Genomic DNA, 25,574 nt, shown 5'->3' on the forward strand with positions numbered 1-25,574 from the left:
TGTCTTTCTTCTCATGCATGATGTAGAGCTAGAAATTGCAGGACTAGCTGAAAAGATTCGAATGACTAAATTTTTGGTGGAAGTTACAGCATAAAGGACTAAACTGCCTCAGTCCTCATCAAGTCACATCTTTAAGCCATTGACTATAATAACTAAGAATGTAGATAGTGTATTGTAAAAGTTATAACCCAGAGTGGAAAAGAGGGAGAAAAGGATAACCAAGTCTTTTATTCGAGATTTATTTTTTGATTGAGCTATATATGAGCCAAAGGGAATTGCTTATGAAATCTCAGCAGGTCTTTTTCCACAAAGAAGAATTTTTAAATTACGAGAACTGCTTTTGCTAACAGCTGACTGATGCATGTGGCAGACAAAGATAACTGAGTATGTCATAGCAAATATTTAGGATATTTTTGAAGAAGAAACTGAAAATCTCTAGGAATGAAATGAAAGCCTACCATAAGGATCAGGGAAAAAAAAAAAAAAGTATTTCAAAGACATAAGCCTCCATTAATGGGGAATTCTGAAATATATAATACACAACAAAGACAAACATTAAAGATTTTACAAATAATACCTTCTCCAAATAATATGTCAGTTACAGCAAGGACAGTTTAGAATTTTAGAAAGATAAATAAATCCTATCACTAAATACAAATGCACTGTCTAATTAAAGAAATCAGAATAGAATTTTACTTTTAGGCGCATACCTTTAGCTCCTGGGTGATTACAGTAATGTCTCTACATAAAGAAGTAAGCTCCCAGAATGAAGTTCACAAATTGTAAATTGCCAGTAAAAGCTGACCCCCTACCCCTAGTCCCAAATATACTTTTATTCATTGTAGATAAAGGGTTGTAAGTGAATTTATGCATAGTTCTTTGGTTTTGCACCATAAGTGTAGATCCTAGAAAGAAGCAGTTGGTAATGAGCATCAGAAGAAAACAAAACAATGAAAATAACCAAACCAAAACATTAGAAGAAATGATCAGTAACATAAATGTCTGGTAGCTGAGTGAACATAATTATGGTTATATTTTGCTACAATATTTTTATTGTGGCAACTTCATTTGAAGCATTCATATCAACACTTTGGGCATTACTGAGGGGACTGCTACTCCTAGAACTGATCTAGCAAGGAAGAGTGGATGTATTTAGCAGTTTTTTGTATTTCTATCCCTACTGAACTAAATTCCAGGACTGTATAAAAGATTTGACACTCTTTGAGAAAGCGGTTAAAAAAAAAAAAACAAACAAAAAAACCCCAAAAACCACACTTAAAAAATACTGAAATGATAGTTGATTTAGTTGAAGTAATATTGCATTGGATTTGATACAGTAAAGCTTGTGAGAAAAGATGAGGAAGTGTGGGAGAATCTATGTTTAATCTGATCTAAGTCTAGGATGATTCGGACAAAACCTTACATAAATTTTAGAGAAGAATATTCAGGCACCTAAAGGCTTGATATTAAAGAAAAAAGTTATATATTTTTGAGCATTCCTTAATGCCCCATTTCCCTAAGTTAGTCCATCCTTAAATTTATTGTGTTTTATATGTCAAAGACATATAATGCAACTCATAAGTTATAACTAATATATTGGGAAAGAGTCATAATAAATAAAGGTATTCCTCCTTTCATTCTGAAGAATACTCAATGTCCTTGTACTACAGCAATGGTCCACAGGCATGAAATGGGTATAAAACCTTGCAAACAGGAGAAACTTCAAGAGACAGACTTGTTCTCTCAGTGGAGGCTGTGGGTGGCCACAGCCAGCAAATTAGATGTGAGTTTGCAGTGAAATATGACAGAAGAACAGTCAACCCAATTCAACAAATGTAGCAAGTCACGGAAGACGAAGACAATTGTCATTTCATACAGCTCATGTTGTATCGCACTCTAACATGCCATTCTGTTGCATGTACCTTGTACGAGAAAAGTTATTGATATGAAGGCTTGAGAATATAAGTTGTGTTGAAAGATTGAAAACTTGAAGTAAAAATGCAACTAGAAGGACAAAAGTATGTGAAAGAAATAATTATTCACTGGTAACTTCTACACACACCTCAAGAACAGAAATGACTGATAGGTTTAACTATTTTTCATGTTATTGGAGCTAGGTAATTAGCTGAGCTAATTTTATCTCAAACATACAAGAATACGTAACGTACTTGTTTAACTAAAATGTACATTGATCAATAATACTCTATTAATGCTTTTAGTAATCTTTAGTATATCATTGCATCTCATTTTAATGGATGAAAACAGGGAGAAAAAGCTATGGTAACATGGTTCGTTAACCCCAGTGGACAGCTAAGCCGTACACAGCCACTCTCTCTTCTTCCCATCAGCTTTTATTGCTGAGCAGATCTTCATATGGTATGAGATATCCTTTTGATCAGTTGGGGTCACCTTTCCTGGCTATGTCCCCTCCCAACTTCTTACACAATCCTTGTCTATTCTCCATCAGGACAATATGAGAAACAGAAAATGTATCGATGCTGTGTGAACACTGATTAACAATAATTAAAACACTGGTATGTTGCTGGCACTGTTTTGGTCATAAAAGCAAAATATTGTACCATATGAGGTGTTATGAAGAGCATTACCCCTATCCCAGCTAAAAATCAATGCAGATAAAAAACAATACAAAGGCTTTGTCTGAGTGACTGGGAAGTTAATTCCTTGAGAAAGAAGTTAAATGGACTAACTTAGAAAAATAAATTTAAATTGGACCAAGAAGTCCAAAGAACAGCACTTTTAAACTAAACCCTAGTTAGCAAAGCTGAATAATTCTCTTGTGATTATATGCAATCTGTACTGTGCCCTGTTTCTCTGTGAGTTTGATATACAGACTTCCTATCCAGCTGTCAGAAGCATTTTTTTTATTCTCTGGCAGTCCAGATGACACAACTGGCATAGGCTGAATTACGAGCTTGAGAAGCAAGCTGCTGAGTCCTCTCAGGGACTACTTGCAGATGGGTTATGCATTGGATTCCTGCCTGGTACGTAGAAAGAATAATGAGATAGCCAATTTCCTATCTAACCACGGTTTATCCAAAATAGACTGGAGAGAATAACCATGCCTAGTTGTGGTGACAGACTAGAAATCCAAACAGACATTCTGCACTACTAACTGCAACAGATTAATTTATCATCATGTGACAGTGTTCAACAATGGCAAATTTGCCGTTCTAAGTCAGTCTTTGGGGATATGAAGTATCTTTTCCTGGCCTCGTTATCAATTTCAAGTGATAGATAGTTAAGAATTGAAAAAAGCATGCGACAGGGCTGCATTTTCATACAGGAATATAAGCACTGTAATAAAAGAAGGTATGGAAATGTTGCAGAGTGATGACATACACCCGTGAAGTACAGCATAGTCTATTTTCCAGGCTTAAGTACATAAAAAGATATTTTTCATTCAATTAAAAAAAAGTAAGGAAGATAGAAGAAAATTATGGGCCAGTTAAGTAACTAAATTTATGTAGAAGTTAGTGAAAGAAACACCTCATAAAGCTGCTTCCAATGAGAAAAATTCATCGCCTATAGAAAAGATGAAAGTCAGTGTACTTTCATTTTAAATATTTCCCTGACCAAATACATACAGATCTTTTTCATCAAACTGTGGTTTTGTTTGCGAGATCAAATAAATTTCCATAAGCAATTTCATTACTTAAGTTAGCATTCATAAATAGATATTAATAGCAGGTAATTAGAGAGATACTTTATGCGTATTTTACAAACAAATTTGTGTATATACAAATGTGTTTTTATTGTTGATACATAATCAGGGTTCATAAGAAATCTACAAATCCCAAACTGGAACTATACATTTAAGAATGCTTTAAGGCTATACTGAATATTATTTAGGAAAAGCATCAGTAAGATAGTACATGTTTTAAAAAGTCAGTCAGCAACCAAAGATAAATACGCCAAGGTAGATGGTGCATAGATAGACAGGTGGTATGAGATGTACAAGTGATTTAAGAAAATATACAATGGAGGGTAGTTGACAGAGCTGGTTTTCAAGTTAAAGTGATTTGTTTTGTGGAAAAATCAATTGACACTTTAACCAATTTAATTATGAAGATAATAGTTAAAGCTGAGCATAACAAGTAACATGGGTAGAGCTACCCCTAGTTTGGTACATAATACTTTAGTAAACCCCAGCGAGTTGTGCAAGTGCTCTTTTCTTAAGAAACAGTTAGGCCAAATTCATCACTGATGACCTTTATTTTATTGCTAACTGCATCATCATTGTTTTATTGCAGTTAAAGTGAACTGTATGAATCTGATCAAAGGCATTTGTGGTTGAGCTTGGCCTGAGTGGCTGACCTTGGCCCGAGTGGTTGACCTCGAGGACTGCCCATTATGGCTGGAGATGACAATTGATGAGTAATGTGAGCAGCCTAAACTGTAATATGGCTGCAGTAAAACTATGCTATTAATTAGTTTAAATTTCTGTTTTCAGTTGTGGGAGGGGTATACAGACAGTGTACAGTCTGCCTCAAATATTGGCAGTGTACTTCAGTTATTTAGGCAGTAGCTTTACTATTTCAGTCCTGAGTTATTCTTTAAAAGATCTGCCAATTATGTTGAACTTAATCAAATTAGGTGGTAGCTTTGTGACGTTTTATCTTATTGAACTTTTAAATGATGCTTCATTACCACTTATTTGCACTGTCGTATAGGGACTGCAATTCTGCCCTTATTGTCCTGATGCACATAACTTCCCTCATGTTATTACTTTGATGATTCACATTTACTTATAACACATATATATTTTCCACTAGTTCTTTTCAGATCCAGTCAGTGGATTAAAGCGAAAAATTATGCCTTATTAAAGTAGATGATCTTTTTTTGGAACCCTAAATGTATAATGAGAATAACAGAGAAGAAAAATGTGTATATTAAAAACAAACTAACAAACAAACAAACCCAACCCCCACACATATATAAAGTGCATAGTATAATTGTTCCTAATATATATAAGCCATCACGGAAGCTATTATAATACAAATAAAGAAATATGTTTTATCATGCATTTCACTCGACTTTTTTACATGGATAAAATAAAACTATCCATCTATTGATATAATATACAATGAAAGTGATGAGTAGCACAGGAGTAATGCAGAAATGGTTTTTGAAACTCCAGGAAGGGAGGTTGTCATGGAAACAGTTGGGTTAGTAATCTTTTTGTTGCAAAAATTTTATTTAGCTGCTGCTTAGCCTTTATGTTATCTTAATAAATTTATCTTCCTCAAGTCATTCATGATTTTATTTTTCTTGAAACAAGATGCTATGGTAAGAATTTTTCAGATGCAAAGCAATGACTAATGGCATATTCATCTATGCTGAAACATACAAAAATGAAAACTTCCATTTTACTCCTACACTCATCTAGCTGAAAGATTAAAAGAGATCGGTGAGAAAAAGAGTTCTGTGTAAAAGACTATCATGACATTCTAGACAAGGCTATACCTACAGCTAAGTAAAGGAAAACAAAAACATGTATAAACAGTCCCCTTAAATGTGAAATGCTTTTGAATATGAAATTATTGAAATATGGAATTATCTATTCTATATGAACATCGCATGTGAACTGAAAAGATCAACTAACAGAGATATCTATAAAATAAAACCGACACAACTTTAAACAAAATAAGCACCAGGATAATCAGCAAAGGAACCCTCCAGTGACAACATAAAGAAAACCCAAAATGCTTGCTAACTAGCCTGCCTGCAAGAAACAGAGGTTTAATTACTCTGTATGAGCATACCTGCAAGAAATAAGAATTTCTAAATATTAATTATCATCAAACAAAAGAAGCGTTAAGTACTACTGGGAGAAGAGTGGAAACTGCAACTGCGGCACATTTTTACAAAGGATCCTAAAGTCATGAATAGAAAGAAAGTTTAAAAGCAAAGAAAGTAACAGGGTTTCAATGAGCAAGTGTCAAAATGACAAAAAAAAAAAAAAAGACAAATAAGAACAATCTGAAGACTGAGCCACATGAAAGGAGAACGTACAATGAAGCCACAAGTCAGTAAAATATACAGGCAATTAAGCCATGGGGTTTGAAAACATGCATGATATTTTTCAGAGCGAGATCATATCTAACACTCTGTACTGACACTATTTTTTTGCTGCTAAAAATGTTGATTCAAGGATGGATTAAATGTTTTGTGGAAACATTATTCTTAGTAAACCTTGGAGCACTACATAGGTTCAAGTATTATCTGTTAAGGTTTCCTAATCAGTGATCTGCTCTTCCAGTTTCTTGACACAATGTGTGAAGATTTGCATTCACTTTATACTGAGTCAGCACCATACTAACTCCATATTCATCACATGTTAAATCAAATATCGTATACTACTTGCACATATATCACTGAAATATCCTCTGCCATTCCTTTTGCTGATGAAGATGGCATGTTGTTCTTTTATTACACTAAATTTGGAATACTAATTAATCAATACTGATCAGTGCTTCTGCTTCTGATGAAAGAGATCGTGTGAAGACAGTCAGTGATGGAGAAAGAGACATACTGTTCGTGGCTGTCATGTTTTCCTTAGTACCTTTAGTTCTGGATGGAGTTTGAAAAAGGCAGGAGTTTCTTCCTTTAGAATTGATGGAAAACAATTTTCCAGAAGATATTATTTCAAAATGCAAGATTTCTTGCAGTGCTAAAACACAGATTTCATACTCCAGGCTTTTCCAGGGCCACTTTCCAGGAATATCTTCTGTCATAGGTGAAAAAATGGCCTCTTAAAGTACAGAGCAGAAAGTGTGTTTGGGTCTTTCCCTTCTTCCTATAGGGCTTATTGTTATTGTGCTTTCATGAGATTTCAAAAATCTTAACCAGAATTCCTCATGTGAATTGTACTACTGGCTAACCTGGATTTAAATATTTTATATCTTTCTTTCCACAAACTTTGTCCTTAGGTGCAAGGCATACTTGAGCAGGTCAAAATACTTAAGGTTTCCATTTCTTTTTTCTTTTTATTAAATTTGCTGATTGCAAAGGTTTGTGCTTGTGGATGTGTGGTGGGTTCATCTTGGATGGCTGTCAGACCCTAGCCAACAACTTTCTCTCTCCCGCTCTGTCCTGGGATTGCGTTGCGAGGTTTAGGTAGAGCAGAGGTGCCACAGGTGTGGGTTCTATAAGAAACTGCTAGAAACTTCCCTGTATCCAATAGAGCCAGTGCCAGCTGCCTCCAAGATGCCACTGCTGGCTAAGGCCAAGCTAATCAGCAACGGAGCCATCTCCTCTCGGATAAGATATTTAAGAAGCTTGCAGTCAGACCATAAGAGTTCCTTTCTGCTTCTCTTTCCTTGACTCTTCTTCCCTACTCTGGCATGAGTTTTTTCCACAGGCTGCAGCCCTTCAGGACAAACCTTCTCCTGCATGGATGATCACCAGGGCTGCAGTTCTTCAGGAAAAGACTGCTCCTGCATGGGCTTCCCCTCCACAGGTCCCAGATCCTGTCAGGAGCCTGCTCCAGCCTGGGCTTTCCATAGGCTGCAGTTTCCTTCAGAGCATGCATATCTGCTCTGGCATGGGGTCCTCCACAACCTGAGTGTGGGTATCCACTCCACTCTGCTCCTCCATGAATTACGTAAGGACAACCTGTCTCATGATGGTGTTCTCCATGGCGTTGCAGGGCAATCTCTGCTCTGGCTCCTGGACAACCCTTTATTCTGCTCTGATCTTGTTATCTGCAGGGCTGTTTCTCACATATTATGTCCTTTCTTAAATACATTTTTCCTGAGGTGCCACCAGCTCAGCTGTGGGGTTAAGCTGATGTGGCGATGCATTGGTTGGAGCTGTCAGAATCCAACTGTGTTCACATTCTCCTTGGGGCAGTTATTCATTAAACACTGTGTATGGTGTAATCTTATGAGCTTTTGCAAACATATGTATCTTAATAAAAAAAAAATTCCCACTATTACATTCACTTTGCATTAGAAACCCACCTAAGATAAAACAAGATACTAAACACTTTCATTTCAAATCATATAGGTCTACTTTTTATGTAGCATCTCTTCACGATTAAGCCATGCCAAGATCATTCATTAAGCTATTTTCACCTGCTCGTAATACAAAATTCTTCCAGAATCCTTCCAGATTTATCTTAGCTTAGCATCAAGAGTTTTGAAGGGAAAACTAAAAGGAAAATCATCCTTTTCATTCTGAATCGTACATCAAGATAACTTGTGCTCTCATATCTTCAAATAAATGTCATTACTGTTTTTTTTATTTTTTAGTTGAAGTTAAAAAATAGTCCTGCTTATTTTGATGTGGCAGAGCCCTACTGACATATTTCTTGCTCAGCAAACGTGACTTAAGCTGTATCTAGCAAAACAGAGTTACAATTACTTGGAAAATAATAATAATTGTAATAAAACCAGAAATAGATCTTTTGCTGCATAAAAAGAGAATTCTTCATGTTCATTATTTGTAGCACATTTGGTAACAATGAAAGGTCTAGTTTGGGAAGACATCACCATATACCTAAAAATAAGAAGCATCCAGACAAGGTTTCAGACAGCAGCAGGCAAAACAGAAAAGTAGAATGATAACAGCCATGTATATTCGGAATAAAAATGTATTCCAAAGAAAAACAGGCAGTGAAAAATTATTGGTGGCCTAGACTTAAAGGCAAGTTGCAGATACAAATACTTTAATTTATAAGATCTTGATCACTAGGGTGTATCCAAAACCTTTGTGCTCCATTGTATTTTCTTAGTGAATACACATGATTTATCCAGTGCTTTTATTATTTATTTATTGACTGTTTCTTACTTGCTAAAAGCCAGCAAATACAGATCCTCTGATAAGAAAAACCTTTTTTGTTTTTTACCTTTTTTTTCCCCTAAATCCAACATAACGCTGGTTGTCAATTGAAGTATAGAGGCTTAAATTGTCTATTTTCACTTAAGGTTTAGCTAGAGTTAACTATCAGATCTTTTGAAGCAATACTCTTGTTAGAACCAAATTAGCAGTAAAAATATCCAGTAACATAGGGACTTTTGTTTTCAGGCAATTTGAAGACAAAATCTATTTAATCATTGCAGTATCTTTGTTAGATAGTTACATTTGTTTATCTACACTGTCACCTAGAGAATATGAACTGGGTTATTAATTAATGTACCTAAGGGCACAAAAGGAATCTCTGTCACATTTAGATTAAAATTCTCTTCTTTTCAGCTCGTTTTTAAGTATGCATACCACTACACAATTCGCCCTCTCTCTAATTCAGCTTGGCATCACATTAATAATGTGGCTGCAAACAGTAATACTGGAAGTCTTAGTTCTGTTCAGAAATAATTGATCATTTCTACAGATAGTGTCTGGTTCACTATGAGTTACTTGATCCTTTGACCAATGATGATAGAGAACCACTGGTATACACAGCGCTTTAGTAGAGTCAGTAGAATGACACTCATTTACCAGTATATATATTTCCATTTCATAAACCTTATTGTTCCAGAGGAATACCTGTTTTAACCTCAGAGGCACAGCACAGACGCACAAATCATACATGCGCACATACACCAAAGAGCAATAATAAAAATTATTTGGGTAATAATAATTACCTGTCTACAGAATGAGTGGTTAAAAAAGAAAATAGGCAGAAATCACCTATTAATGCAATATCACAACAATTTTCTTTCCTGTCACTGAAACACATTTTGCTGTGTGAAAGACATTTCCTTTCAGATCTGTGGAAGAAAGTACAAGGTACTTCTGTCTAAAATCCACTGAATGTAAGAATGTTAATGAACACCATTGGGAGTTAAACATGGGGTAGCAAAGCAGTGCACGGAATGTGAGAATCTCAACCTCAAAAGAGGTAATGTTTATGTTAATATTTAGCTACAGCCCTTATTAGTTGAAACACTTAAACACATGCCTACATTTGTCCAAATGAAGCAACAAACATGAAAACATCGTCTTACCTTTGAAGACATGAATCAGTATTGTCTTTGGTTCCCAGCTCAACCAGGATAAGACCCTAAAGGGATCTCTTGATATTAAGTTATTAAAGTCCTCTTAAAATTGGTCAATTTTCTTGAGTGAGATGGTTAGAGACTCAGTTTTCAACACTCTGGAGAGGTTTTACTGATCACTATCATTTTCTCTTCTAAACACTATAAGCCTTCTTAGACCATGGCCATATAAAATTAGTTTTTCAGACCTTGTTTTCCATGGTAACAATAAGCTTATAAAAGCATGTGTCAAACTCAAAAACCTTTATAAAATTTATCAGTAATTTCTTATCCATATTTGTGAATGAATTTGCCAGTTGCTAAATCTCTGCCACATTGGCCTTTGGCCACAATGATTATAAAAATGGAGAAAGCCTGCTGATCCTGGTCAAAGGATTTCTAAGGTCAGGAATTTTTAACCTGCTGTTTTCTATGATTTTTAATCAACATACCTTAACTTGTAAAATCTCAGATTATACAGTGTGTATATATACTTAGAAAAGCAAAATCTTCAACATCATATTTCTTTCTATCATACTTTTGCTGAGTGTTTTTACCTTGTGTGCTTAGCTCATCTGCCACCTGGCCTGATCCATCTTGGATGTCACCTATATCCTATACCACATATTCCAGCCCCATACAATATTTTGGGTACTTAAGGGCACTTCAAATGACTCAAAGTGCACATGCTCGGGCAACAAAATTGAGGTCATACTTACTTTAGAGTTCAGTTCTTTTAGGTGTGGGTAGCGTGGCCAGCAGAACGTGATTCCAATTCAATGGAACAAGTGCAATTTAAGCATGTTTTGCTGCCCCAAACCTACACTTTGGGGTTGGTTTTTTTGGTTTTTTTTTTGTTTTTTATTTTTATGTATATTTCAATACTACAAGTACTTTTAAATCTAAGTATTTCTATTATTCATAAAAATTAGTCATTAGCAATTTGTCATGGACGCACACTGAAAAAAACTTCCTTTTTATGTCTGAATAACTAGACCCATACCTTTCAAAATACAAGTGAAATACTTTTGCTGTACAAGATTTTACAGCACCCACTTAACAAATGTAGAGCTCACACACTAGGGATTGTATAAAAATATATAAATTCTTACCAAATGGACAATTGCATTTGAAGCCATTTATGTCCTCTTCACAGGTTCCTCCATTCCAACAGGGTCTGTCTGGGCATTCATTCATAGGAACAGAACAGGTTTCTCCTGAAATTTTATTTTTAAAAATAAGAAAACGCTGATGTTTTCCAGTCATCGAGACATATTTGAAATGAAAAAGTACTATGAGATTGACACAGTCTGAATGCTGACCCAACTGGCCATGGTGTGCTTACTGAGTACACATGGATTCTGATAGACATCCATGATTTTTTCTGCATCATTGATTTCAAGACAGTCCATTTTGACATGCAATGTTAGAAGCATGACAATCAGGAAAATAGAAAGCTCTCCTACTGAGGGTATGCATAATCCCGGAGCTTTTTTCCATTATATAAAATTACTGTATTCAAGCAATTTTTGTTCAGTTGTGTCAATCACCTTCTTTCATTTCACTCACAGTTTCCTTTGTAAAAGAATCGTAAAGTATCATTGCATGTGAAAATCAGGCCAACACTAATTTACAGCTATATGTAACAATAGAGCTCTGCAGAAAGTTGTAAGTACTGTGATACCAGATATTTCTCTTTCTTCACATAAGAGAAATGAGGAGGACAATCAAGTCGCTGAAGAATGTTTAATGAGGCAAAATACAGAGGAGCAGAAATGAAATAATTAAGAGCAAAGATAGGAGTATAGTGAAACATAGATTTGTTATCTACAGTAGGGGTTGCTTTGATTTTTAACCGGAAAAGCTGTTTCCAGCCATAGGAATAGAAAGCCAAATCATATGTTCCCTGCTTATCACAGATCAGCAGTGTACAAGACATGCAGGGATTTCTGTGAACCTCACAGAAGAAGATAAAATGAAAATGAATGCTGAAATTCCCCTGAATTCTTTACACTGAGGAAAATATTTGGTTTCTTATCTGTGGCATGCATACAGTCCCTCTCCTACAATCTTATGAACCAAGACAGTCAGTTCTTAAAGCCTGGATTTTATGAATCTGCTAGATGTAAAAGATTTTCATTGGAAAAGCCCATGATAGCACTGAGGTTCTGTTCCACACATAAACTTATGTCAGAATGGCTCCTGGTAGGTATTTTTTTCCTGTCTATAAACACTGTCAGCATTTTCCAGTAGAAATCAAGAAATCTGGATGAAAAGTGGGAGACAGAAAAGGAGGCCAGGGACAGTTTGGCTAACTCAGTAAATTAGATATCTATCTGCTAGCAGTGACTGATCAGTGCTGATTAGGGTATGCTGTGGCACTGGTGAGGAATACAGATGTTCAGGAGTGGTCAAAATATATTTCCTTTTAAGGTTTATTTTATTTTATTTTATTTTATTTATGTATTGTAAGTACTCATAAGGTAACAACACTGTGTGTAACCATTCTGATCTGATTATAATATTTTGCTTTCATTGCGTTTCTAGTTCAGATCCATTTCCTCAGTTAAGCACCCAGTTATGGAAGGGCTCCATTGAGGAAGATAAATGGAGATGTTTCAGTGTTGGTTCTGTTCTTCTGAATAGACTGTGTTGACTAGTGCAGAGTTTCCTCTAGAAGTAAACCATCTGTTGACAATTCATAGGTAAGCTGCAGCACGTACAAGAGAAAAATCCTTGGAACAGATTCTTTCACCTCAATTGAGTTGTGTACTACCTAAAATAAATGCTTAACATAACGCAAATGCAATTCTATGGAAAATAGTGGAATGAGATGATCCTCATTCACTTATGGTAACAAAGATTTGTGAATATGGCTTTGTTTTACTCTTGAATCTAAGACAGTAAAGGCATCTTCCTTAACTGGATAATACTATAATGTTAAGATATGGATGTAGCAGGTATTACTACAATTTCTTTTTTTACCTGTTCTTATCCATCTCCTTTGGTTTTCTTTTCATTTTGCAATAGGAAATTGAGTGCAGCATTCAGCAGGAAAATGAGTCAATTACATGTAGGCTTCTAACTACAGATCCATATTTTAAAACTGAGCATTTAGGGTGAAAGTCCCTAAATGTCGGTATCTAATGCATTATAGGATATCCTGTATTCTGCCTCAATAAAACAGTCTTTAGGGGAGGAAACAGACAATAGCAGAGACAGTTGGAACAGTTTTATAACAGTACCCTAAATTAACCATTCAGATTGACAGTCCTGATGGGATGGTAGGAAATAAGAGAAAAGAACAAAGACACAGAAGGGAGTTGTCAACTGACAGGTATTTTCAAAAAGTAACAAAAAATAATATGTACTGGGCAACATGTACCCTTGAGGAATTCAAAACAAAAATGACACCTGATCAAAAGGTTAATTCTTTGGTCATGTTTTGACTGAATTACATAAAATGATACAACATCGGGGGAGTTCTGAGAGGGTGATGAAATAATGAAGGCTAAAGGAATCTGGGACATGAATATTGAAGATTCAGCTATGTTGATGAGTAGTGATAAAATCTGATTTTGTGTAGAAGAGGTGAGAAGTCAAAGCCATTCTTCTGTTCTGACTGTGATGTGAAACAAAATGATTCTGTCAATATGAGAAACGAGGCAAAAAAAAGATAATTAATCTTCTATCTTCATTTAGAAGAAAAGATATATATTATAATACATAGCTAAGGACTTCTCACCGGTTGCATCAGAAACCTGATTTCCTTTCTGACATGATGTCAAGAGCCCACATTATCTTAAGACTTCAATAGCATAGTTCTTCTTAGTGTATTAATCTATATTGCAACATTCCATATATTAAAATATTTAGTTCCAATTTAGACAATTAATCCCAAATGTCCAAACTAACGCTGTGAAGTAGAGGTATACACGCTATACTTGTGTAACAGATGACTCTGTTTTCAGGTATTTTGCTTCCGTTTACCTATAGATGTGTATGAATTTCGTTCTTCATTTAAGAGAACAAGGAAATGGGAAAAACCATCCCTGCTCTGATGACAAAGGTGCTTATTTTATGCTGGAGGCTATTATTACAACTAAATTACTTTAGCTGACAAAGAAGCAATTTCATGCCACTCAGCCTCATCTGACTTATCAAGCAGTGAGAATACTTGTCTCATAACTAATGAAAATATTTGTGAAAACCACTCACTGTTTTAGAAGTTGTGATAGGTAACATTACTTGCAGAATTATTTAGAAAGATATCAAACTTTCTGAAAGATTTCATCTGAAAATGCTGTTAGCACATTAAATACAGTTCGCTGTTTCTTTCCAGACAAACTTGCAGTATTGTTGACATATACAGCTAAGACTTGAGTTTTTATATATGTTATCACTCTTTCAAGATCACTTTCTTCTTTCTAATTTTGCTCTCTAGCCACTGAAAAATATACTATTTGCAGATATGAAAAATTAATATTATTTTTCATATAAATTGAATTATTTTCATATAAAAATTAACAATGCAGTTACAGTAATTCTGCACATCTCAGAAAAGACTAGGAGATAGCATTTTGCTCTTATACATGAATCACATTAAAATTTGGGAAAGACTTCATGTTGTAGTGCAATTTCTGCCAATCAAATCCACACTTAGTGAAAATAAAGATAGTTGCTTTTTGTGTAGTGTAGACAATAACTAGGTCTTCCGATTATGTGCCATAACATGGAGTGTCGTTACACTAGCAATTGCATCTGACAAAAGGCATGTCCTAAAACCTCATGCAAAGAGGCTCTAGAGAAATTTAAGAATTCATGTCCTTAGAATATGAAGGTAATATATGGACAGTATTTTAAGAATATTTTAGAGACAATCAAAGATCTTATGGAGCTACTGTGAGACCATATTTTCTGAGTATTTCAGATCCTGAACAGTTACAGAATTGCCATCTTTTTAGTATGCAGATAATCTCCTATTCACATTTGAAATGGCTGATGAGAACCTTCTTTGAGCATCAGATAAAATTCACTAATTTGCTACAAATTACTTTCAACATCAAAGTACATTAATATAAATATTTTCTGGGTTTACACTTTTAAGATTAGCATTAATACAACATATCTAAACATAATTAGTGGTAAAATATAATGTTTAATTAGTTATCTAATATATCATAGCTTAGGGTGTGAATTCCTAAATGATTTATAAGGACCACATCACCAAATCTGAAGTACAAAGAGAATGTTAACACTGATCATGAGCTACTTCAGCTTCTATTAACTCTACAGTGTGATTTATCCTATATAATATTGCAGTGTTCTTAAAATGTGTGAGAAATAATTACAGCTTCTTAGAAAAGTCTGTCAGTCTTGAAAATTGCATGACCTGATATTTAACAGCAACATTTTCTATTGGCACTTTGATGATATGCAAGAGACAGATTGTTCTGCAGGAACACAAAAGATTTCAGACAAGTCTAAGTACCTGGAGAAGGTACATGCTGAAAAATGGTAAAGATAATTAGTTCTCCACCAGTTTTATCCTTGTAACTCATTCTGTTCTAAAAATCATACTGTTTCAGCTAATGGGTACATTCTGAAGTTCTCACATAAACATAACTCGAGAACAAAGACAACAAAGAGAAAGTACATTTCATATATAAAATGGATGAAGCCTTGTTGAATATTCCTTCACTTGAAAAGTGCCAGCAACACTTTAAAATGACTAGATCGAAGGTTTGTATCTTTCACTGTTTCAGGTTTGTGTTGGTTCATTTGTACTGATAAAAGAGCTTAACTTACACTTTATCTGAAATAATTGAACTATTTTTAGGTTTTGTAGAATATCAACAAAACTATTTATGTTGTTTTGACGTCAGAATAGGTCTACCTTCATAACATTCTCAAATATAATATTCAGACATTAGAATAAAACTGAGATTTATTTGAAAGCTTATTTTCTCTATGTAATACAGATCATATATATGTATCTGCATTTTAATGCATCCATTTTGTAAATTGCCACCATTACTTTTAACATCTTTGTCAGAGTTGCAAAACACATGCAAAAATATCAAAATACAAAGTTTCATTTACATACTGCTGTTGCAGTTTGAGCTAAAGTAGAATCAGTTTTCCAACCTTGAGACAGTGGAATCTTGGAAGTCAAAGACAAAAAAGGGTCACATCTGTAGGGAGGAGGACAGGTAACCCCAAACTGACCGAGTATATGTCATACTCATTATAAACCTCAGAGATCAGGAGAATCTTGCTCTCCTTCTCTTTTGAAGGCTGATGTTCAGTGAGAACCTCATCTGTCTGTTTGTCCCTGATCCCAGATCTGTGCATTCCTGAATCCAGTTCCTGGGTCCAGCCTCCCTTGGAGTTCCTCCTCCAGCCCCGCCTTGCCTGCCTTGCAGCATCTGTAGTGACATTCCACCAGCGGAGGTTCAGGCTGGACATTAGGAAAATAAATTTTCACAGAAAGGGTCATTGGGCACTGGCAGAGGCTGCCCAGGGAGGTGTTTTGACTCACCATCAAAGTGCACATAAAATCATAGAATCATAGAATAACCAGGTTGGAAAGGAGCCACTGGATCATAGAGTCCAACCATTCCTAACACTCTATAAACCATGCCCCCAAGCACTTAATCCACCCGTTCTTTAAACACCTCGAGGGCAGGCGACTCGACCACCTCCCTGGGCAGTCTGTTCCAGTGCCCAATGACTCTTTCTGTAAAGAATTTCTTTCTGATATCCAGTCTGAACCTCTCCTGGTGGAGCTTGAGGCCATTCCCCCTTGTCCTGTCCCCTGTCACTTGGGAGAAGAGCCCAGCTCCTTCCTCTCCACAACCTCCTTTCAGGTAGTTGTAGAGAGTAATAAGGTCTCCTCTCAGCCTCCTCTTCACAAGGCAAAATATAAATATATAAATATTTATATATAATATATAAAAATAAATATAAACATAAATATAAAGCATTCAAGTAATTTACCTAAAAATAAATGGCATAATTTGGTTGCCTTCTAAGCAAGATAGGTTATTATGTTAGAGAAGAAAGATCTCAGCCTGAGTACCATTTCTGCTTCCTTTGCAGAAAATGCAGTTATGAAAACACAAGACAGATGGTTCAGACATGGCCTTAGTGAACTTAACTGAAATTTCCCTATCTCAACTTTGCTGTTCTACATGCTTGGTAATTTCTTTCTTTTATTCAAGGTCTTTTCTGCGTAAGAAATTGCACTAGTTAAAAATAAAGAAAAAAAAAACATTTTTTTTCACATCATTCAGTGTAAACCTTTCTGTGAACACTTATTCCAGCTTGATCTGTATGATCTTGTCTTAAATGACTTCAGCAACTTAGCTTCTCTTAAAGAGTTTTAAATCAAGGAAAGTCTGGTTCTTCAGCTGTAAATCACCTGGAGTCCAAGTCATCTCTCTCTGTGGAATTACTCTGTACAGCTGACAGGCAGGCTGCATTGGCCAAGGATAACCAGAGCCTTCCCTAGGAGAAGCCAGAGCTCCTATGGATGCTGTACTCCCCAATGTCCCGAGCTGCGTGTCCAGTCCAGGCCAGCCCAGCTCAGCTCAGTTTGGTGCTGGAGTTGTGGGAGCAGATATAAGCTGTGCTTACAGGCTGGACTTGAGCTGATGAAGTAGGAACCACAGGAATGGAAATGGAAGGAGGTATTTAAAATGCAAAGAAAATGTGTGAACAAACCAGCTGGAAACAATTGCTTTCTTTTGTTCAGCAGAAATAATGATTTCATCATTTCAGGTGAATCTGATCAGATAAGAAGACATCAGGTCCCTGAGAATGCTAATAGGCATTAATTACCTTGAGTAGCTTAACCTCCGACCTTCTTAGTCGCCCTGCCCATTGTCCAATGCATCCCATTTCAGCTCAGCTCAGCTCTAGGTTCCCAAACCTGGCCTGAGCTGTTCTCTAGATGTGCCTGTCTCAGGGTTGGACCTCAGCCCACAAGGTAAGTAAATTTCGTCTTTGGATGTATTGCTTGTATGTACGTTGTAGCCTTGTCTTCAGTCCTCTCTCTGGTCTTATCTCCTGCTTCCCTTGTTTCTATGGATGGACCTCGGACCTGGTCCACCACTTACAATTCCTGTGGCTTGTGAGGATCTGTTATCAGCCCCCAGCTTTTCTCTTTAACACTGCAGAACTGTGTCTTTCTTGTATCAGAAATGGTATGACCAGCAGGTCCAGGGACGAGATTCTCCCTCTGTACTCGGCACTGGTGAGACCGCACCTTGAGCATTGTGTTCAGTTCTGGGACCCTCACCACAAGAAGGATTTTGAGGCTCTGGAGTGTGTCCAGAGAAGAGTAATGAAGCTGGAGAGGGGGCTGGAGAACAAGTCTTATGAGAAGTTGCTGAGAGAGCTGGGGTTGTTTAGCCTGGAGAAGAGGAGGCTGAGGGGAGACCTTATTACTCTCTACAACTACCTGAAAGGAGGTTGTGGAGAGGAGGGAGATGGGCTCTTCTCCCAAGTGACAGAGGACAGAACAAGGGAGAATGGCTGAAGCTCCGACAGGGAATATTAAGGTGGTTGAAGTCATCCATGAAGACCACCAAAATACAAAACAAGGGTTTAAGTTACAGCAACATAGACATTTCGTTGTGCTTTCTTAATGGAATTTAGGCCATCTCAAGGACAATCCTTGGTTTTGTTTGGAAAGGCTTTTATTGAGAAATGGGAATGAAGAGGAAATATCATCTTTTCTTAAATGTGTATTCAAATGACCAATAAATTGTATATCCAACTCAAATAGAAGACAACAAATTTTCAAATGTTTATCACATGCATAAACATGTATGTATATCTAAATGAATACAAACACATTTGAAATTAAAAATATTAGTGCTGAAATGTTAAAAGTAAGTGTATCTAGCCAGAATTTATCACAAAAAATCAGTGCTGAAGTTATAATTACTTAATATCTCAGCACTCTGGCAGTGACCCAGAAATATCCAAATACATGTATTATCACAGTGGTTTAACTGAGATTTATAATCCTATGTACTATGTATTATAGTACTATGCATGCTCCCTGAGTTGGAACAAGGGCCCTCAGCAACTTATTCTTCTGAGTTCTTAATTAATGATCAAAATCTTTAGTGCATACCATACTATTTAGCCTTTTCTTTGATAGTAGTAGTATTATGCCACAGATTGTCAATAAAGATAGGGAAGAACTCAGAGCATTAATGCTTGTGCTTGATGGTATAGACTGAGGACTGGCAATGAACAACTTGCTGAATCCAAATTTTTTTCTGTTTCCCACGCATAGTCTGGATTTTCACAAAAAAGAAACAGAAAATGAGGACAAAAGATAGTCACACTATGACCTTATACGGGATTCATCTAACCCAGTGCAGAAATCTACAATGCTTCTCATCCAAAAACAGATGTCTAAGAGAGGCAGATTCCCTGTCTTTGCCGAGTGGAATGGGAGCCCGAACAACTAAATCAAATATAGCTGTTTATATTCTACATGTGCAGAGAGGCGATACTGCTGATCTCATTCTTCCTCATGCTTAGTTTTTCTTGTATTTTACCTAAAATGTTTGTTCTTATCAGGTTGTGTATGACTAAATCTATGACGCCTAAGATTGTTTAAAAGTGAAATTAAAATCATAAAATTAAAATTGTGGTTTGGAACTTGATTGATTTTTGGGTTTTTTTGGCCAACAACATCAAATCTCGTGCTCAGAATTGCACGTTTAGTAGAGGGAGATTGAGCTGAGGAACAATTGGGAGAAACAGTTTAAGAGTTTCTATGCTAATTCAGTTAAAACTGTTGTAAGTCATAAACCCACACAAATATATACATATAACTGTTATTAAAAAATCACATAAGCATCACTTACATAGAATTGGACAACTTTATCTGTAGTAGAAGGCACTTTAAAAGATAAAACTTACCTTTAAACCCAGCAGCACAATGACATGAAAAGTGGCCAATTAAATCCATACAGGTAGCTCCATTTTTGCAAGGTGAACTTGAGCATTCATTAATTTCAACTTCACAGAAGAGTCCTTCGTATCCAGGCACACAGTTACAGCTGTAATTATGCAAGTGGTCCTGGCAGAAACCATATTCAGAGCACAGATTTCCAATGCAATTGTCTATATCAAGTTCACAAAATTTGCCAGTGTAACCAAGGGGACATATACACCTGTTATTGAAATAAGAAGAAGGGGTGGAAAAAAGAAATCTTGAATACAGAGGTCAGGGATGACTAATAATTTTGACAATATTTTAACTTCGAATTGCTCACAAATGAGTCACAATTTTTTTTCAGTCTTCTTTCTTTACCTTTACTTAGTCATTAAGTAACTTTGTTTCACACAAACTGCTTTCAATAATTAAATGCAACAGCACAATAATCAAAATCTTAGCTATTTAGATGAGACAAACTAGTAGTTATATAGCTTTTAATACTGAGCTTCCAATCACAATATTCAAATAGAAAACTGATACTGTATTACATATTTTAAGAATTTATTTTCTGAAACTTATTAGTTTTTTCTCTACAATATCACTAAGAAAAAACCCACAATATTACATCATGTTTGCCCTGGGGAAAAAAACAGTATAAAAATGCTTTATCATTAGGAATAAAGGTTTCAATTTCTATCTGTTACTGGAAAAAAAAAAAAAAGCAATTCATAGAATTATAAGAATTTGAGCAGAATATTTGTTTCCCACAATATAGGATGACATATAAATTGTATAATACTGGAGATGATTTTTTCATGCTTCCTTTTCTCGTGATTATGATTTTGTGTGAATGAAAACAAAACTGAATTATCTCATAGCTTATCCACTTCTCATCTCATAAAATTAGAAAATCCCTTGTACTTGGCAATGTTTTCTTTGATTGATCTTTTCTTTATCATGTCCAGAGGTTTCTTTGCATGGAGGGAGATAATCTTACAACCGTCTTACATGTTCTTGATCCATTGAGCCGTTATCTAGAAGCTGGAAAGGACTAACGTGTTCAGGAAGCCTTGATTATAGCAGTTCTCCCTACTAATCCATCTGGCAGAAAGGATATTCTTTATTTTTAAAAGAAATGATTGTTCATGTGCCTATTTTCTTCAACCCTTGCTCATTATTTCTTCGTTTTTACGTTAGACTTGTAGAAATTTCCATTTAGATATTTTAATATCCCTATCAATCTTTCAAAAGGATAATCATAAATCTGTAAGAACACCAGTAAGATTCTACATACAGAAAGGATCTCATAAAAGATAGCTTGATGGTAGCTGGTTTGAATCTTAACCCACAAAAGTTTTTTTGCAATACAAATTTTGGACTAAGGAAGTTAGAACCATTTTGACTACTGGTATACTTTGTTCTCTGTTGTCTTGGGCTCCAATTTTACCTACAGTTCTTCTTGGCAAGAGAGAATTTAAAAGAGCAGAGAAATTTGTCTATGTACAAATTGAAGATCAAGAAGAGAAGAATACCATGGAAGCTCCACTTATGGTAACAGTAATGAAATATTTCTGAAGAAAAAAAGAAGAAGGAGAAGGTTTATGTATAAAATCAATAGCTTTTAGTGTTTAATCCAATTAAATATTTCAATTTTTTTTCTCCCAAGGTAATCTGTGGACATTAGTGCAGTTCTGAGAGTTCAAGATTAGTTTCAGAGCACATATAAAATTAGGTCATTTTTCCCTTTCATGGTATGACTAAAATAAGCCTGCAGAAAAGAAAATATCGTTATACAGAGATAGCGTTTGTTGTTATGTGGAACTCCACAGTGGATTGAGTTTAGAGATGGTTTACAGGTTTTCTTATAATTAAAAGGCTTACAATCTATGGGAAAGCCAGATACTACTAGAAAATAAAATGATTAATTCTTTAAAGAGTAGTATCACTAAGGAATTGTGTTACAATTATTATATATGTGTGTATATGTGTGGGTGTATACACACACACACACATACACACACATATATATATATAAATCCCCAAATTTCAGCTACTCTCCTTTCCATTGGCTCCTTGCCTCCTTGCAGGAGACTCCATGCTTCCTTGGCAGGTTATTGTCAACTTCATGTCTTCTTGATACCTAGGAAACTTTTTCATAATACCTGAGGCCTGGCTTCGTGCTCCCTCATTTCTCCACGTGGATCTGTATAACCCATAGATCAGATGAAGAGAAAACTTTAACGATTAATTTCCTGGCTGTTCCAAACTGCAGTGTTTTCTATCAGATTGCAAAGCAGTATCAGAACAGAAAAACTGGTTTTATTTCACTTGAAGCTAAATCAGTAGATGTGCTCATTGGAGTAGAGCTAATACACATCAGTTGCTAATGGGCTTTTATTCCATGGACCGAAATAGAGGTTGCTTGATGTAAACCCTCTATATCTTGTATAGTGTGGTTGTGAGTCTTTTAGCACTACTTTACAGATCCATTGCTATGTCACCTCAGCAACTATTCAAGTAAGTACAGTTACTGATTTCTCTTTTCTAACCTCAGTCACTCCCAAGGAAAGAGCGCTTGATAGCTCCAGCCGATTCTGTTTCTCACTTTTTAAAGCAGTAGTGTTCTGACAAATCATCTCATACAGACGCTTTATGGCTAAATGCAAATGTTGCTTTACGTAAAATGTCATTTTACATAAATATGCAAATCTTGTGCGCTTTTAGTTACCTTTAGCTGCACAGTCTCTGAATCCAGCAACAGTAAAACTCAGTGCGGAAAGAACATTTAGTCATACTAATTTTTCTGATGCAGTTGATCTCTATTTCCTTCATTAACTGTTGTGTGGTCTGCAGTAATGATTAGTGTGTACATTGTGAAAATGCAACCTTTTGGTCATCCTTTGAAAATGTGTCTCATCATGATATTAAGAATATTTAACGTACACTTTTCACTAAGAAGAAAGAGAGGACAAAGAGGAATTTTGTATCATTTCCTTATTATTACTAGTTGGGTAGCTCATCTTCAAAGACACAGAAACACATGTAATGGAAAACAATAGAATCATAGAAACTACAAGAAAAAAAAAAAACATTTTCATTTGTTTCATGCTTATTAGTCCATACTACCAGTAGTGATGTTAGGAGTACTATATTCTTCAGTGTTTCATTTTCTGAAGAAATCTGAAAAACTGAGAATGGAATGTCCATTGTCTTTTTTCTAGTGAAATTATAAACTGATGTCTTTCAATTTCATAACATTCATCTCCTGCAGTAGGTAAATCAAACTTATTGGCAACCAGACAGTTTTTTTACCCAATGAAAAGTATGCCTGTCCAAGCAGCCAGTATCTCCAGGAGAATGCTGTGAGGAATGGTGTCAAAGGCATTCCTAAAGTCTAAGTAGGCAACATCGACAGGCTTTCTCTCATCTACTAAGCAGCTCATCTTATCATATAATTACCCAAGCAGGACCTGCCACTCATAAACCCACGTTAAACGGGCCTCATAACCTGATTGTTCTGCACATGCTGCACGATGCTACTCAAGGTGACCTGCTCCACAGCCTTCCTTGGCAGCAAGATCAGGCTGACAGGTCTGTTATTCTCTGAATCCTCCTTCTGACCCTTCTTATAGATAGGCATCACATTTGCTAAGCTCCAATCAACTTAATATAACTCCAGGTTCAGCATTTCATGAATTTTCATGTAGGAAAATGTTCTATTAAGAAGTTAGATTTCATGTAGAGTAAAGCTTGAATTGCCAACACACTTTTTAGTATTCATTAGGTAAATTTCAGCACATATAACTTAATCTTCACTTAACTGCACTAGGAAAGAGTAAAGCCTTACCTATCGACACACGGTTAAATAAAATACTTTAAAATATGAAACTATTTGCTTGATGCCAGCAAGATTATGAAAAGTAAACATAATTTAGTTAATTTTGAGTATCACAGTATTTAAAGTTTGTATCACTTTATTCTCCCTTGACTTTTTCTATTTCCTAGAAGCTGGATAAATTAAGATGTTTGATTTTTTTTTTTTTTTTATTATATATACACATAATTTTCCTGCTTTGAGTTTATCCATCCCATAGTATATATGCAGTTTGACTGCAGGACCTTGTTCACAGTGCCATATAAAGTCGGTACTATGATATATGCGGTTTTCTGTAGTGATAATAAGCTTCTTCCACTAGAGAAATGGAAAAATACTTCTTCCTCGCTTTGCTACATCTGCAGTATGTAGGTGAATATATGTCGCAATTTCTTAGGGAATATCTCTGTAATAAGTTATAGAACAGCTTTTCTGCAGAGAATACAGATGCTCGCAAAGATCCAAAGTGGAACCAAATAAAGTTTTAGTCCATTTATGAATGTGTTTGCAGTTCATATTTCAACTAAAAACCAAAATAATTAAAACTGTGTAAATTCTGTTAATCTGTTTGGACTATTGTAATTAAAAAAAAAAAAAAAACAACCAACAAAAATGTATTAAAAAAAAACAACTTAAAGACATACTTCAAAGCCTTTGTTAATGCCAAGCTTCAATGCTCCTATGTGCCTTCTGTCTCAAGACAAAAAATACACGGGTAGTCTTTCAGCACAGATCAGCATAACCACTACACGTTTTTTTTAAGTTATTTTAAAGATTCATTGGTCGTACATAGGTATTTACTCACTGGCATAGGTCATACATCTGTTTAGTGCAGGAAGTCTGTGGTGACATTATGACAGCTGCCTCGGCTGGACTAACTAGTACCACTCTCCTTACCTGTACACCTGTGGTTCTAGACCTTCAGTGAGAAGCTATACCCTTCTGCATGTTGATAGGAACACAAGGCAGCTAGGCAATAACCATCTGCATTTGAGTAATATGTTCCTTCTTAGACTAAATTCCATGTCTGACTTATATGCATCTTTGTTTAGCATATTCTTCAGAAACGTATCAAATTATTGTGCAATTTACCTAGGTTTATGCAGTAGAGAAGCAATGTATGCTCACCTGCATGATACGTACAGGAGTACAGCAACCCACAGCAGGGTAGTTGTGGCTTGATTTTGGTGTCAACTACTAAAATTCACATTTGTGTCAAAAGAATTGAGATATTGATTTTCCCTCCTAGTATCCATTACACTCAAAATCTTGCTATGGACAAAGGAAGACACGCATAAAACTAAAAAATTATTTTTATTCTCAGTAATGTTAATACAAATATTCTTCAAATTTTCCTTTTCTTTGCTACCATGTGCATCCTTTCAATGGTTCCACAGCTTGTGAGGTTGACATTTTAGCCCTCCTTAAGCAACAAGTTAGGGGTGCCACTAACATCTCCTGGTCTTTGCCTGGGGGTGTTTCTCTCTCTCCAGAGGGACCATTGCCAGAGCTAAAGCTAAAGCAGGGAAGGCGTTATACCACTGAAATCCAGCTCAGGCCACGATGAGGCTGAGCCCCTACACTGGTGTGTCAGCACACAGACAGAATGTCCCCCTCATAAGGGCAAAAATCATGTTTCCTGGGCTAGAGATTCTCTCATGAGTAGAAATTCTGGTATCATGTATATCTGTATACAAATCCTCTTTTGATTTCTTCAACAGAAATGTTTTAGCTTTGC

At 35.7% G+C, this 25,574-nt stretch overlaps 1 protein-coding gene across 3 annotated transcripts in view; it reads right to left on the minus strand.

The window, feature by feature from the left end:
* EYS (eyes shut homolog) overlaps positions 1–25,574 on the minus strand; it is an 880,825-nt gene that overhangs the window by 658,853 nt on the left and 196,398 nt on the right. For all 3 annotated transcript variants that reach the window (XM_054063979.1, XM_054063978.1, XM_054063977.1), the window contains exons 11-12: positions 19,944–20,197; positions 11,111–11,215 (exon numbers count right to left, since the gene is read on the minus strand). In XM_054063979.1, coding sequence (XP_053919954.1) covers positions 11,111–11,215; positions 19,944–20,197 — 359 coding nt within the window. The remainder of the gene's footprint in view (positions 1–11,110; positions 11,216–19,943; positions 20,198–25,574) is intronic.

Source organism: Cuculus canorus, chromosome 3 (genome assembly GCF_017976375.1).
Source record: "Cuculus canorus isolate bCucCan1 chromosome 3, bCucCan1.pri, whole genome shotgun sequence".
NCBI lineage: Eukaryota > Metazoa > Chordata > Aves > Cuculiformes > Cuculidae > Cuculus > Cuculus canorus.